The sequence below is a fragment of the Nestor notabilis genome, unplaced genomic scaffold (assembly GCF_000696875.1).
Source record: "Nestor notabilis isolate BGI_N333 unplaced genomic scaffold, ASM69687v1 scaffold9453, whole genome shotgun sequence".
NCBI classification, from domain to species: Eukaryota; Metazoa; Chordata; class Aves; order Psittaciformes; family Psittacidae; genus Nestor; species Nestor notabilis.
The window spans coordinates 32,846-49,582 of record NW_009923369.1 but is presented as its reverse complement, the minus strand read 5'-3'; the positions used below and the strand labels follow the sequence as shown (position 1 = coordinate 49,582).

The following is a 16,737-nucleotide window of genomic DNA, read 5'->3' as shown; positions in this document are numbered from 1 at the left end:
CGAGCAGGAGCATCATCCTTCTTACACCCCCTCACAACCCATCAGGATGGAGCTGCAAGCACTTTCCCAGAGCAAGACCCTTCCTTGGCAGCCAATGCAACAGCAGCACACACTGCCACCGGCTTTGTCCTGGCAGTGCCCCACTGACACCGTTCTTCTTGCCACAGCTTGTCCCATGGGTGCTGAAAAGTGACCCCAATGCCCACAGCCCTTTCCTAAAAAGGCAGGAGAGAAGAGATAACACATGAAAGGAAGGAAATAAGTCTCTCCTTATCCCCTAATCAAGCACCGTGGTGAAAGGCAACCATTAGAGGTTTCTGCACACTTCTGCAAACTGGCTCTGAACAGCAGCAAGGACTGATTGCCAGAAGATTAATGTTAATTTAAGCCGTATTCAACAGCACAGCTTGCGCATTATCCTCTTAACCTGCAGGCCTCAGCGTTTATGGCCTGGATGGATGCTTATTTCTGACTCACACTCTGCTGTTAGTGTTATCAGGTTGAAGTTTTTTGTTTCTTCATATAATGTTTCTTCCCCCCTCCCCTTCACCTCTTAAATTTTGGTTAAATGTTTACAGATAGCACTGAAAAAGCAAGAACGTTTCAAGTTTCCTCACCTATCATCTCTCATGCTGCCCTCTCCACCCTCTTTCTTCTCTTGCTGCCTACGTCATTGGGATGAAATGGCTCCTGCCTTGAAGCAAGGCTCCACAAATCTTCTTGCACCCTTACAGCAGCCACCCCAAATTCACCATGACCCCAGTTCCTATTTTAGACCATGCCACCTCTTCATCAGGCAGGCAAAAGACTGCATTTGCTCTTCCAGCTCCTGCTATACTGGTACAACTCTCACCCTTCTTTCCCAGTCTGGGGTTTGCCCCAAAGTTTCTCATTGCCTTTCTGCCAGAAATTACCAGTGCCCTATGACAGAGCTGAGGAGAAATTCCCACGACTGCAATCAAGCCTTGTTCAGAGATTTAATATTTAAGTCCTTGAATTCCCCAAGCTAGAAATGACTAAAAGCCAGGAGTATATAAGGTAGCAAGTACCAGATATGCCCCCATATTATCTTTGCTCCAGGTGGTAACTGCACCTGGGATACAGGTCTAGGTACAGCTGGGTGAACCAAAGTGTATCCTTGTGTTCTTGATGAAACCTCAATCGGACATGTGGATGAAAGGCATGCTTCCATCAGGGCTTGTATTTGGTCCCACGTTTTCTAACCTGCTAGTTAGTTCAATAGCACGCCCTGGGAAAGGGTGTTGGAGACAGAGACTGATAATGAAATAAACAATGCAGAGAGCCTCTTGTCAGTGGAGTATTTAAAATCAAATCAGGTATATTTCAGAAAAAATAAGTTTCTGGGAAAAATTCCACAGCCTCAAACATGCAAGGATTGGGCTGAAAGGTTGAGCTGTTTGCCTGTTGCCCTGCAGTCTGTGAATGTCCAGTCTCCGTGGCCATGAAGAGTAAAGCAGCCCTGTGCAGCCCTCTCTGTCCTCATGACATTTGTGGTTCTGCATCAAGACAATGATCTTGATTAAATCACATGCTCCAAAAGCTCTAGCCAGCTGCCCAGAGGTGTCAGTAAGGATTTTCTCCCCCTCTCCTGAATGCAGAGTCGGTCAGATATAGTGTAAGGCTGAACCTAACCTTCCTCTGTTGAATCTGAGATGGGAAAGGAGCACCATCCAGAGCACCTGCTTGTGTTGTATTCCTCATTCACATGTTCCCTATCCACACATTCCCTGCCAAGATCTTGCTAGATTTGACACTAGGAAAGAAGTTTCCCATTCAGGTAGGGCATGCATTTGCGATGGTGGCCACGTGGACATACATCTCCAGGATCTCCCCTCCCGATACAGTGGTATTGACTGTAATTATATTAGGAAGTTGGTTTCTCTCTGTCCACCAGAATCTTAACTCTTGATGTCTGAACTCAGCCTTTGCTGAGTGGGGCTCAAGGGGTTTAATACAGGTGAATCCTTTTGTATACAGGAATGAGACCAGAGGATTTAATAGTCTGTATGCCCTGTACTAGCTTTCTTCACCAAGGGAGCTACTTGCCTTTATAGAGAAGCCCTGACATGCATGAGTTGCTGTTGAAGAGGTGCAGCTGTGCTCCACAAGCTGCACAGCAGAGATTTAAAACTACCCAGGTAAAATACTTCTCTAAGTGGAAAATTCTGGATGTGGCCAAGAAGATGCCAGAGTAGGGCAAGAAAATAAGTAAGCAGCAGCTCCCTCCCCATTGCAGTCCCTTCAGAAAAAGTCTCCTCCCCTGTAGGCACCAGAATAAGACTCACCGTTGCATTGACCTGGAGCTGGTATGCCTGTGTCACTTCATAGTCGAGCTCCCGTATCACTGACACGATGCCACGGCCACTGTCAATGGCAAAGAAATTGGAAGGAGGCTGGAAGGAGTAAAGCACGCTGCCTCCTGCCCCCTGATCTGGATCTGTGGCATTCACTATGAAAATCGGAGTGCCCACCGGTGTATTCTGGAAAAAAAAAAAAGTAAAAAAAAAATCAGAAAAGTTGTGCACCAGCCCATTTTCCCATCAAACACAGATCAGCAATTCCCTTTGCCCACCAGAAGGAATATCTGAAGACCCGAGAATTTCAGTCCTGTATTTGCAGGACATTTATAAGTCATAGTGCTGTTTTCTTTATTACAGTATTGCAGCAGCTATAATAGTTGTTACACACTTATAATAATAGTTATATAGCTGCGGTCAAGATGGCACTCTGTCACAAACCCTCATTTTCCCAGACATCAGAACTTTCCAGAAAAATTACTCTCTTTACTGAAACTTGTTTTCTGCCCAAAGGCACTTTTATTTTCAACGCTGATTCCCTTTCCGTTTTGACCACAAGGCATTAACTATGAGAGCCTAAAAAAAAAATGCATTCAATGCAACACAGAACTTTACGCAAAAGTCAAAGTTATAGTTTCCACAGCAACTACAACCTGGCCTGATTAACGCAGACATTAACAATTAAATCGTCATAAATCTGGAACTAATCTACATGCATAAAATATGCAGCTGAGTGCACAAAATCAGCAATGGCAAATGCAGTTTGGCACTTCTTATTGTTTAACTTCACAGCAGGGAGAACAATTATCCATTTTTGGTGGAACAGCTGCATGTTCCTATGCAAATCTTAAATGCATATTCTTGTCTCTCTAAAGGCAGAAGCACAGACGGCAATCAAAAAGATTTTGCTGGGGACCTAGGCTTCAGGTAGCACAGATCACAATGGCTTGGGCAAGTCCATATGTTTGTAACTTGTTTACAGCCACATTAAGGGTTGACAAAGAGCTAAAACTTGAAAGGGAGACAGCAAAGATCAGAAGCAAGATGTGTCAAGGGGTGATTGTGGCCAGTTGGGATAATACAGATTATTTCTGTAAACCTCTTCCCAAGTTTCTGTGGTTTATTGTTAATTTCATTCATATTAAATTTTTTGTCTTTAGCTCATAGACGAGTATCACAAAGTGCTGAGGAGGTGGAAAGGAAATTTGAGGAGAGACAGAGCTTAGAAAATAGGCACTGATCCCAAGTGGAGCATCTTCTGCAAATCCTTGGCCAAAGCTGAGCAATAAACTGAGTGATTGTCAGGCTTTTTGGGAACCACAAAGCTTGCAGCAAACCATGGCCAGGGCTTCATCAAGCCTGTCCCAGGCCACCACCTCCACTAGAAAGCATGAGAAACCAGGTCTCCATGCTTGGAGATCTGATTTAACCAGTTTAATATTGGGTGATGGCATCAGAAAAGAACGAAAACATCTCCATTTGCCCCAGTGAGGCTCAGACCAGCAGAAACTTGCCTTCAAGACAGGTGGCAAGATTTGCTGTGAGCCTGGTCAGACAGAGCAAGTAATCCAGGGCATGTCCTGCAATCCACATTCATGAGTCTGGGCCCTGGATACTCATCCACACATGTCCCTCACACCTCCCTGTCCTTGCATCTAAACACATGGCACTGTAGGCATGATCCGATACCTAAGCTTGTCTCAGGCTGCAGCAAAACTCCACTTTCCTTACTTCAGTGTTGCTTCTGCAGAGGTGCAAGAGGTTGCAGTTCCCCCATAGATTTTTCATTTGCTTTCTTTTTTCTCCCCTCTAAATCAAACCTTAGGAGCTCACAGGGCATGGCCTGAAGATTATTTTTTAAAGCACCTTCAAGTTTTTTTTTGTGATCATCAATCATAAAAGCATAAAAGATACAGCTAGAAGGGACCTCAAAAGAGAAACCCGTCCTCATACTACACCTAAATCATTCCCACCCTTAAAGCTTTCTAGCAATGGAGGCACCACGCCCTCCCCAGCTCATTTGTCCCAGCAGTTTGCTACCCTTTACTTTACAACTGCTGATTTTCTGTAATGCTTAACCCATATCTGCCCTGCTGCCATGTAAGTCTTCGACTTTGTGTCACACACAGAGCATGTTAATCATGCTTCGTGCATTTAGACTGCTCAGGAACTGGGACTTTATCAGCATGGGAGGTGTGCTGCGGTGGAGAAGCCCTTCATGAGGGGGCTGTGATGGGCGTTTTCTTTCCAAGCGCTCCTAAGACAACTTCTCAGAGAGGACTAGAGCATCCTTCTTTGGGCTACCTGCCTCTCCAAGCCGTCATGGCCAGCTGGGAGCAGCCCCAGAGCATCCTGCAGCCCTCCCCTTGCTGCTGCCACAGGACATTGCTCTGACCGTTGAGGTCTACATCCTCCAACAACTACCTTTTCAGATTCCTCCCCCAGATCCACTAGGGTATCAATATCAGGACAAAGAGCGTTACAAATTAACCATTAACAGGGGGAGGAGAGGCAGTGAAAAGAGTAGATCCAGGGTTGCACCGATGAGGTCTGGGGTATATTGTCCCCAGGGGTAATAATATTCATAATTATAAAGCTGGACTTGATGAATATGTTTTCCCTTCTTTTTAAGTGCCCCTAGCCACTCCTTTTAACATGCAAATCCGATCTGGTCACCCGTGATTATGGGGCTGTGAGGCTGGCTGTGAAAGAGGAGAGCTTGATTTCCTTGGCATTGTATTTCATACAATAGCCCAAAAGCAGGCTTTGAAGAGAGTTCATCTCCTCGTCCTTCCAAAGCAGAAGCTGCCTGGAGGGACACAGAGGTCACCAGTTTTGGTGCTGTCAGCTCTAGCCATTGCAGACACCGCCTGAGCTCTGACTTGGTGATTACAGTATTTTTATCCATCTTTTACAGCTTTGCTGACCATGTCCCTTCATTGGCCAGGGTCACAAAACCCACACAAGCAGGATATCAGCTCTGGACAATTTCTGGCTGGCCCTGGGAAACAGTCATGGGCATCTACACCAAAGCATCCAAGGGGCTGTGAGGAAGCTTGGGGCAGGACCTCAGTGGGTGACAGTGGGCACCTGCAAGCATGAGCAAGCCATGGTGTGTGGAAATTTAGGAGGGGAACAGAAGGGATCCCAGGAAATAGGAGGAGCATTACAGGAGCCTGAAGGAGAACAGCAAAGTCTTGGAGGGGGAAACGTCTGATACTGCTCAAAGTACACAGATCAGTGGGAAATTTTCTCTACCAAATGCACACCCTTATTCCCAACAGCACACAGGTCAAAGGATGCAGACCTATAAGAAGTGCTCTAGGTAATGCATTCTTCTCTGCCAGCTCAAACTTGAGCAAACAAACCTCAATTCTGGAAAGGCAAAACTAGCTGTGGGATGCAGACACCCCATATTGACAGTCCTCTAGGAAAAGAGGTCTCACGTTCAGTGTTCGTGCCCAGGCAGGATACAGTCAGAACTGGGAGGAATTTCAGACCATCTGTTTTAAAAAGCATAAGAAGTATGTCTTTAAAATCCTCTTGCCATTTTTGGGTCAAACAGGCTCAAGATATTCCTCAGCAGGAGGCTGACGTCTTTATTTGTCAAAAGATGCGGCCCATCATCTGAACAATGGAGTGAAACATCTGTATAAACAGAACTGGCTGGGGTTTGTGTTTGATGGTAAATAAGAGGCAGAGGGCACATTCCAGGGAGATACAATTGGTAAGCCCTGAACCAGGCCAGCTCAAGACAGACCATGCTTCTGAATTTTCAGCATTTGGCCTACTTATAGGACTCTTCTGTGTGTCCCTCGTGGCTATTCTTTCTTAGCAAAGATCAATTGTGGTTATGCTTAGTTGCCTGACAGGCAAAAATAACAAATTCTATCCAGAAAAGAAGAAATGCAGACAGACAACAGCCTACAGGTACTTGTGGCAAACAGGTGAATTTTCTACATGAGTCACCAAATTCCGTCATTTTTAAAGTTCTCATCTCTCTTCAGCAGCCAGTGATGAAGCTTCACTCACTACAGAAAAAAAAACCCAACAACTGGTGACAGAACTATGTCATATCATTAAATCTTTGTTATGATGCCAGCAGATGCGAGATAAAAATAAACATGCAGACAGATGCCTCCCACGGAGGAGAAGGAGGGCAAATAGGAGCGGGACCCATTCCTGACCTGTCTCCAGCACCCCATCCTTCATCAGACAGCTCAGCAGGAGTGGCTCCAGCATGCCCTCCAAGCAGCTCTGGGAGTTAAAGGGTTCTGGTGAGCCAGCTGCAATACTACTGAGCTGCATGGGCTGGGGATGCTGGGGTGCAAGGTAGCAAGGCCATTTGTGCCTCCCTTATTTTGCAATAAATGAATAGGAAAGGTTCTAACTGTTGTAAAAATCTTACAGGAAGAAGCTGATGGGGTCCTGTTTGCCAGAAAGAAATACTGAATGGTAACAGCATGTTACACATTACACCCAAAGCACCAGTAAGAGCAAACCACAAGCAGCAAGGTACAAGAGCCCAAGGTAGAAGGAGACTACTCTGTTTCATTGGATCATCAATAGCAAGGGTAGATTTGCATTAAAATAAGGAATGAACAACCCTGTATAACCACAAAAGTATGGTGCTGCACAAGGAGGAAGCAAAGGAGAGACCAAGACTTTACCTCTCACACACCAGTGCAGCAATACACAATTTTACATAGGAAATACACACCATTGAGTGACCAGAAAGAAGTTGTATTTCCACACGAAAACTTTTATGGGTATGGACCACGTGTGGCCCACCAAGACAAATGCCTCACCTGGCCTGGGCTGTCACCTCCATGCAACTCTGCAGCATGAGAGATCAGACACAGATGTGTCCTGTGTTAACCTCGGCGCATTGACAGCTAGCACACCAGGGCCTTACCCATTACTGTCTGTAAAAGGGCACCTAAGGCTGAAGAAAAGGTTACCAGAAAAGGGCCTTTTAAACATATTTACACCTCACTCTCTGGCCACACCTATAGTCTTTAATATCTTATTATGAATCCTGCTATAAAATGCATTAGTAATAAAATTTCTGATGGATGCTGCTCTGACACAAAACGGGCAATACAAGGCAAATTACAAACTTGGAGGAGACAGTCTCCAGGGGCATGATGTGCCCTACCAGGCAGATTATGTGGCCACAGCTCACTGTGAGAGACACTGGGCAGGGCTCCCTAAAAATATCAGAACACAACCTCATTTTGTCTGCCACCAAATGTTCCCCACAGGCTGCAGAGCCAGCTGGCATTAGAGAAGCACTGGGACAGAAGCAGCAGCAGGACCACACCAGCACAATGAGGACCAGATGTGGGCAGGGTGAGGAGCTCCTGGGGAAAAGACTCCCAAATCAAGGAAAACCTTAGGGTGGACAATTTTTAAGGCATATGAATGAGTTCTTCCTTCACAAAGGGCTAAAATGAAAAGGCTATTTGCAGAAAAGCCAGCATCCATGCCATTTCACCCAGCCCACAGCGCATGCTCCCGGAGTGTGTAAACCCCTCTGGCTGCCAGACAGCTGCTCACCTCGCTAACAGAGCAGATTTGCATGGTGCCTTCGAGAGCTTTCCACTATAGCAAAACCATTTCACGGGCCACAGACCACCACCCCCCCAAACATGCCTTGATCCATCAGCCTTGTCCAGCTGGCCTGACACCAGGCGCCCTGCAGGCAAAGGGCTGAGAGAGGAAATACGTGGTGCTGACTATTTTACAGCAGGGTCAGAGTTAGATACAAGTACAGGTGGGAGATGAACCAGAGAAGATATGGGAGTTAATCTCTTAAGACATTCCCTTCCCTTAAATACGTCTACTTTTCCAACCTACAGACAGGTCATTACAAGCTTTGGATGGGCACTACAAATGCTCATTTGGGTTTATTTAAGGATGCTTAAATAAAGCCTGCTCCTCATCTCCAGTGGCTGGCCATGTAGAGGACTTCCATCTGACCTCACAGGGCAAAGTCACCCAGCAGCGCCCCAGCAGAAGGTGGTAGCAATGATTAGGATGCGTATGTGCACATGCTGTACCAATGCAAATAATGTGGAAAAACGGCAGGCAATCTGGCCAAACAGCTGTCTGAAGGTCGATGAGATGAGGCGGCGCAAATGGGCTGGGGGCATACAGCGACGGGCACAAGGGCTTGAAGCAGCAGGCAGCCTACCAAGCTGCATGCACTCTGATCTCCACATCAGCACTTGAAACAATCTTGCCAGCTCTATTTTGGGTCCTGCTTTCTTCCCCCAACCCTCGCGTTGCCCCTGCATCAAGGCAGGAGCTGACTGCCCTCATCAGGAGAAGCTTCACGCTCCTATTATATCTCAGGTCAACCTATTACTCTTTAATTCCCTGCTGCTGTTCCTGGTGGCTCTTTTCCATCTCCCTGCCTCTCACCACTGCACAGCAGGGTGGATGAAAGGAGCTTTGAGCTTTGCTAAAAGCCGGCTCAGCCATCACTCTGCTCAAGCCGAAGGCACTCCCACCAATCCCATCTCATTGCAGAGCAGGAAGGAGGGTTTGATGCCTCCTGCTCAAGGGAGGGTATCTCAGAGGTGCTGCATAGCAGAGCTAACACTGGATCCAAGTGCTTTCTGCTACACCTGGTATCATGATTCTCTCAGCCCTGGACTGCCCAGGACAGGCTTAAGTCGCCCATTCCTGTCTGGGTCTCATTTGCTGCAGGAGATAACTGCAAAAGCAGGGCCAGAACAAGCGGCAGTCCTTCTTCCAGACTCTGCCGAGAACAAAAAACAGTCCCAAGTTTTGGTTTCCCCCCAGGTTCCATCTTGGAAGTGGCCCGACTGCCAGACTGGGTCCCTTGCTAGCATGCCAGCTCTAAATGCTCACACGGATGTGCATAGACTTACAATCCCTGTATTCTTTATTACACTTTTAATTACATTTATTAACTGCATTACTGCTAGTCCAAGCCAAGCAATTTCCAATTTCAAAGTTTGATTTTAAAACCTGATAATTTCCTTTTCTAAATTTTTTTGTTGAAATTCACCCCACCTTTCAATCAGCTCTCGTTAATATGTATCTCTTGTTGCTATCTCTATTAAGTGACCTCCCTCATTATGGGATGACACTGGCAAACAGCCACCGCAGAGCTATAATTCAATTGAGGGGCTTTTGAAAACACCATAAACACAGCTGGAATAGATGCATTATAGGAGTTGGAGACTGAATTAGCTGCTGGATAACTGCACTCATAGCTGAGAGCACTTATTCAAGGCAGATTCAGCCTGACCCAACATACAGCGCTGAAGAAAGGGATATTGTAACCAGCAAGCCCATAGGGGAATTCGCCATGTTGGCAGGACAATGGTGTCCAGCAGGCAGAGGGCAGGCAGCAGCAAGCAGGAGAGGATGCTCTGGTATCCTGCAGGATAAAGCTGCTAGCTTTTCCAGCCCAGAGCTGCCCGATTTCCCACCAAAGATAACTCTGCCTTTGTTAGCATGGGGCTCAGATAGTTGAATTATGGCACAGCAACCCCAAAAGCGGGTGCACAGTGGCTCTGCACTGTGTGGCACCTGTAACTTCTGCAGCACAGGTATTGAGAAGGCCAGGAAAGGCAAGAGAGGGTAGATGGAAGAGGAAGGAAATGCTAATAAAGAAACTCACAGTATTCCTCTGAATTATATCTTCCCAAAAGGCTCTAGCCTCTGTGTCTTGCAGGCAGTGATACGATAAGTGGGACATGTCACCCCCCTGCTCTCCGCTTTGAGAGCAGTAGAGTGTCCATGTGGCTCAAGCACTCATCCAGAATAGAGCTATAGTCAAAGGAGAAAGTGAGGAAAGGAAAAGCATCGTATGGCAGAGCTTTAATTTTCAGCTTCAGGGGAAAAAAGATGCCCGCCCTAGACCACAGCAAGCACAAAGCTTCCACTTGCACAGGTGTTGCACCACAATGTCTGTCATCCACAGACAAATGACCAGAGACTGGGAATTGCTTCTTTCTTCCCTTCCTCCAGACCTTGCCTTCATCTTTGTGCTTGGTCTCTCCACATCCCCAGCCAGCCCAACCACCCATGCCAACAAGCAGCCAGAAGAAACAGAACACAGAGAAGACAGCAAGTTCCACACCAGCTTTCAAGAAGCCATCCCACCCATGCTGTTACCAGTTGTTTAAGCAGACAGCCAGCTTTGTCTGTCAAAGCTCATTTCCTTTGACAGCCTCTATTTCGAGGTAACTCAAGCTATTACACTGCGCCCTGTGTTTGCTGCCCCAGATCTCAGGAGAGTACGAACAGCTCTGTGAGAAGTAATGATGAGGAGAAAAGCTAATGCCAGCAGGCTTACATTGCTCTGTGCAGGGGAATCTTTTGGGAATCTATCCAGCAACCAAGATGGACTGTTACGAACATAATGCTACAGGAGTGTAAAGTCATGAGGGCAGAAGCACAGTTTGAGAGACCAGAAAACCCAGGTGGAGGAGTCACTCATTTTGTCTTTGAAAGAGGTGGTGAGACCTGTGGCAGGGACAAAGCAGTCTACCTTTATGTTTCCAGCCTTTTTTTTTTTTTCCCCAATACAACAAGCAAACACTTTTTATATTCAAAATCATTTTGACCCACTGTTTAAAAATGTTTATGGCATATGTACATCTGCAAGTAGATACAACTGAAATTCCAGAATAACTGAAATTTGTCCGAGCAAGCTATTTCAATCAATTTTTCTTTCTTTCTATAAGGAATATATTTAAGAGGCAAAATAAATCTTACAGAGATTGTTTACAATAGGTGGTGGTGGAAGGGATGGTTCCTCTGTGCCAGAAAGAAAAAAAAACCTGCAAATTTTGAATTCTTTACCACTCCTTAAAAAAAGTTAATTTTCCTTTTCCTTCCAGGGCTCTTCACAGACTATTTACTCTGCTTCCATTAGCAGGTGTGGCAGGAGGCACCTCCCTCCAAGACCTCCCCACGGAAGATGCCATGGTCTCTGCTTTGCACAGGAGCAGCCTGGGGGCTCTGATGCTCCTTCTGCTTTGCCAGGGCCACCACCATCTGCAACATCCACAGAGAAGCAAGTGCTTGGCTGGCAGCCCTTTGCAAAACCAACCTCAAAATGTTCCCAATACAGCATACATGAGGATGCAGGTCCATCAGGTGGGTGTGTGAGTATACACTTGGTCAATCGCAAATAGAGCATCAGTGTGCGACATCTACTGCTGGACAAAGGCTACTTGGACTTGCCTTGCACATAAGCTATCAGGCATGTACAAACTCATGCAATTGAAGGGTACAAATTCCCAGCTAAGAGCTTCCCAGTTTCCCAACGATCATAAAAAACTCATTAAATATAGCACTATTCTACTCCCAGAGAGAAATGGCAGAATTGTCAATAATAATCCAAAAATAGTGTTTCTGTTCCATATTTGAGGGAAAAAAGGTGACAGAGGAAGCCTTGTTCAGGCCACCCACAGCCTCATCCAGCGAGGGTCACACATCTCAGTGAGCAGGTGTGGTAACTCCTGCCAAAGAGTGTTAAAGGTGATGGCCAAGGCGCTCGCTGGACCACTCCTTATGATGTTCAGCAGCCCTGCAAACACTGAGACGCAGCACTGGAGCAGGCAGAACAACCAACATGCTGTCAGGGTTTCTTACACAGGAGTGACTTCAGGCCTCTCAGCTGTATCAATTCCAGGCAAAATAATGAAACCTTCAGCGTAGCTCTTGGCTAACAGGGAATTAAAGGTAGGTAGCTGCATTAACACCTCCCACAAGACTCATAGGCAGTAGATTCTGTTCTATTCTCTCTCATCTTTCTACTAGAGAACAATCTTGGTTGAAAAGGGTGACATGGTTAAAATCATATACATCATCTTCTCTAAGTTATGTGACTTGGTGCTCTATGACATTAACACTGAGAATAATCCAAAATCAACAGCTCGTTAGCATGTAGCCCTCAAAATACAATTACAAAAAAGGAATGTTATCAGGAAGTGTATTTTAAATTTTTTTATTTGACATTTTTACTAAACATCTGAATGAATGGAAACACAGAGGTTGGGAGATGGATAAGCAAAAAATGGCACAGACCCTTGACATTTAGCGGATTGCTGGTGACTGGTTTGAACATATATTCTTTCCTTTCAATATGTAAATGCAGAGTCCTAGATCTAGGGGGAAAAATAATTAAAAATAGAGCTCTCCTAGGAAGGGGGATCACCCTGTAAAGCAGTCTGTTTCCCACTGCCCCAGGATGCGAAAGAAGAAAAAGACAGTGAACCAACCACCACTAGCTCAGCACCTGCAGCCAAATTCTGTTGGAGAAGCCATGTTTCTCTCCCGTATCTGTCCATCATCCATCTCTAGTCTTCAAGGATCAGGGCAGGGCAGGGCAGGAGCAAGAGCTGGAAGGAAGCCTGTGCTGCCCCCCTGGGCTGCTATTATGTCAATCTGAACTTTTAGAGGCAGCAGATGGGAACACAAGATGGTCTAACAAGATATTTGAAAGTCAGAGGCAAATGCTGAGAATGTGAAAACCTGTCAGTCAGAGAGCTCCTGGCCTCGATGGCATCACTTCACTCCTGCTGGTGTGATTTTCCTGCTGGAAGAGGGCATCTGGAGCAATCTCCCCCTTTGCAAGGGCATGCACTGCAGATGGCCTGGCACCCCTTTGGCTATAATCCTGCCAGAGACAGTGGGCATGAACCACGTGGATCCAGGTGGCCACTGTCAAAGTCTCTGCTCCTGCCTCAGCTCTCAGAACTGGCAAAGGCAGCTTTTGTGCAGGGAAGCAAAGGCAGCCCTGACCCGCAGCAATCAGTGAGATTTTCCACTATGCCTCCTCTTGCTATTAAAATTCAGTAGCAAAGTCAGATCACCAGGGTGATTTACTGTTACCAACCAACACACATTCTGGGGTGAGAGAAGAAATCCCTTTTCTGGCTTCTGCTTAGAAGTAATACCATAAACTGAAGAAATTATTTTATAACCCATTTTATTTACAGTTGTCACTAACTTTTACTTTCTAAACCCAGGCAAAGGTCGAGAAAGTGTGTTAACACACCAGCCTTTAAGCTGGTGACAAAGAATGTCTGGAACCAGCACACCAACCTCCAGCAGCCATCTGTGCTAGAGCTGGGAGGACAGGGGTGGTGCAGGCTGCCCCACTTGGACCCCAAGCAGTAAGTAGTAACAAGGCTTACTCTTAACAGCAGCCTGTCCCCATGGATTTGTGTGGGTAACCCTTGCTGCAAGAGCACAAGCTGGCACCCTGTGTGGCAGCCCATCAGGTGACTCTCCCGGATAGCAAATGACTTCCATTAGGGCTGAGCACTAACACAATGCATTACAAATGAAACCCTAATGACAGGACACTGACAGTATTGCTTCCACTTACTATTAATTGGGTGACACTTTCTTTTAATGGTACATTAATTAATGTGGAACATCAACGGAAGTCCACAACACCCACATTAATACAAATGAATTCATTATCATTGTTGTTATGACAAGAAATGACAAATAAATCTGTAACAGTGGGGCCCTTCAAATAATAGCCACGAATCATTAGGTATTGCATTCATTTATACAGTATAGTTCAAATATATACATGTAATCTGTGGATGCTTATCTATTCACACATTCCTTTCCATGCCAGCCTGGTATCTGTTCCTCCCTTTCTCTTGAGCTGTCTTGACCCCCCCTGGAGGACAACCCAGTGGCCAGACCAGCTGGCCAAGGAGAAACTGGGACTTGCTTTCACATCAGCTCACCACCAGGACTTCTCACTGTCTCCTTCCACCCCACAGGCACTCAATAACCACGTTGAATTTTCAAAAGACCCTCTGATCCAGCACATGTACTCCTGGAAAGAGGATCACCTTTGTTTCCTCCATCTCTTGAACTACCATTTTAGCCAGGCAGACAGAAGCCTATCTGCTTTAACACCTTATTCATTTTACTGATTGTTTATCTTCTATTCTGCTAGAAAAGCTAAAAGCACCTTTCAAAGCACAGAGTGGCCCATAGTTGACCATAGGTGGAGCATGTAATTTGTCCTCAGAAAAGTAGGAGGGGGAAAAAAAAATATAAATCTCTCTTTGAAGTCTGGGATTTGTAGTTCCCAGAGATCCATCAAAAAGAAACTCCTGTGAGAGCTTCTGCAGCAGCCTGAGAGCAGGTATTGCTCTCAACATGAGCAAAAGCAAAATCCATACAGCTGTGCTGATTCAAAAAAATATTTCCTTGTCTTCCCACAGATTACTTTATTATCAGAAGAAAGATCGATAACAGGTCTCATTGGGTCTTGCTCTTGCTGAAACACTCATGCTAAAACAGCAAACTCCAGCACAAAGCGTTTCTGTTGAGCCATGTTGTGATATGGTTCCCCTGGAGGGACACCAGCAGTGTGGACACCACTTTCCTATGACAGCTAGCACCCGGTTTGCTTCTCTCAGCACCTCAGCAATGCTCACAGGCAGAAAGAGCACTTACAAACCCGGGACAAAGGAACATCTGGGGAGTATTTTTTCTTTAAATGCAATATATGAAGACTGACTTGCCCTTGAACTGCTAGAGAGGGAAAACCCAGTAAAGGAGCTAGACCAAGCTAATTAAGACATATACTAAAGACAGGCAACCTAGCAACCCGAAGGAGGAAGATATGGGAAGAAAAGCATCAAGTCCCCCAGTTCATGCAAAATCCCAGTGCAACAGCATAGGGAATGGCATATGTGCCGCATGCTCCAAACTCATTTCTGCTAGTATGCATGTCACACAAGACTGGTTTACCAGCACAAAACACCCCACCTTTACTTGCCTTGACCTGAAAATTCTGCTTTGTGCTACATTCTGAACCTATGTGCAGAGAAGCTTTGTCTTGCTGTTACACTTGGTGCCTCCTGCCTGCATTGAGGATGAGGCACCCTGAGGACAGAGCCTGCCTTCTGCTATAAGCAGAAGATGCTCACCTTACTCTTCAAGGCACAGTAGTTTTTTTCACACTTTCTTATGACAGTAAGGTTTTCCCACCTGGGAAGATCAGAGGGAAAGACCTCAGCTGGCAGGAAAGATTGTGCAAGAGTTACGAGGTACATGGTGCATAAGCTTCTGGTCCCAGAAGGTTGCCAAGCACGGAGCATTAGAAGCCAACTTGCCTCAAAAGCAGAGGAAAAGGGGCAAGTGGGAGTACAGCAAGATTTGTACAGGGAAGCACCACCTTGTGTCAGACCAGAGACTGATGTTTAGCTCTGGAACAAGAGCATCCTTCAATGCTGAGCACAGACTGAGGACTAACACTCTGAATTTACAGTGTCTATGCTAACCATAGAGATCCACATAGCAGTTGTTTGCTTAGCAAGAAGGCAATATTAGTGTGAAAAGGGCCAATAAAGTCATCAACCTCTTAATGACAAAGAGAGAGACAAGTAATTCTTGCGTCTGGCTACAGGTGGGGAAGTTATAAAGCATCATGTGAGAGAAACAGTGTTGTTTTTGCATATTGGGGATGGGGCTTTGCAATATTAAGACTTTGCAATATTGGGGCTGGGGCTAAGTTACTAAGGAAACAAAACAAAGGGTTTGAGATATCATAACTTAAAAAGCCACACTCTGTGGTTAAAGACAATGTCATCTCTGGACCAAAGATACACTCTGCGGTTAAAAAGAATACTATTTTTGTACAACCTATGAAACTAAGCAGGTGCAGGCTGGTTAAACAGTAAGTTGGGGTACCACATGTCTGCCAGAGAGTTATGAAATCGAACCATAAAGGAAGATAAATAAATAAGAGAAAGTGGCATACAAAGTCGAGTAAGGGGAGATGTAAACAGAGGCGGGACAGTAGATTAGCATGTAGATTATACACATCGGATAGGCTGTGAACCTTGGAGTACCCAACCAATAGGGAAACAAGTGAGGAAACTTGCAGACAGGATAGGAAATATAAATCATAGTTCTGTTTTTGCTGTGTGTGCCTACTTGCTAGGACATCCATTTTTGCAAGAACATTAAATAAATAGCTGCTTTACTTCTGTGTCTACCCTGAGCTTTTGCAAGAAAAGTTTTTATCAAGAGACCATTTCTCACATCACGCACCTAGGAACTTTACTGAGGCTGTCATTTTTTGGCATCAGATTCAGATTTTAGGTACTACCCTGAGGAAAGGATGGACAGACAGATCTGCTCCCAGCACTGCCCTCGGTGAGGCCATTAGTTTCCATGCAGGTGAAAACTCTGAAAAGTATTTTTCCTAGGTACTGTCTTTCTTGTTTTACAGTTCTTAGCTAATTTCCTCGCAGGGATAAGACTCTGCTACAGGAGCATCCTGTGTTAGGGGCTGCTCTGCAAGAATGATGCAATCAAGCTCCTGGAGCAAGAGGAAGGGATGCAAACCATCAGACGCAGCTGCATAGCCACATCACTGGTACATTTCTCT

At 45.6% G+C, this 16,737-nt stretch overlaps 1 protein-coding gene across 1 annotated transcript in view; it reads right to left on the bottom strand.

The window, feature by feature from the left end:
• CDH23 (cadherin-related 23) overlaps positions 1 to 16,737 on the bottom strand; it is a gene marked incomplete at its 5' end in the record, with an annotated part of 131,001 nt that overhangs the window by 83,126 nt on the left and 31,138 nt on the right. Inside the window, one exon of the mRNA XM_010012102.1 lies at positions 2,307 to 2,501. Coding sequence (XP_010010404.1) covers positions 2,307 to 2,501 — 195 coding nt within the window. The remainder of the gene's footprint in view (positions 1 to 2,306; positions 2,502 to 16,737) is intronic.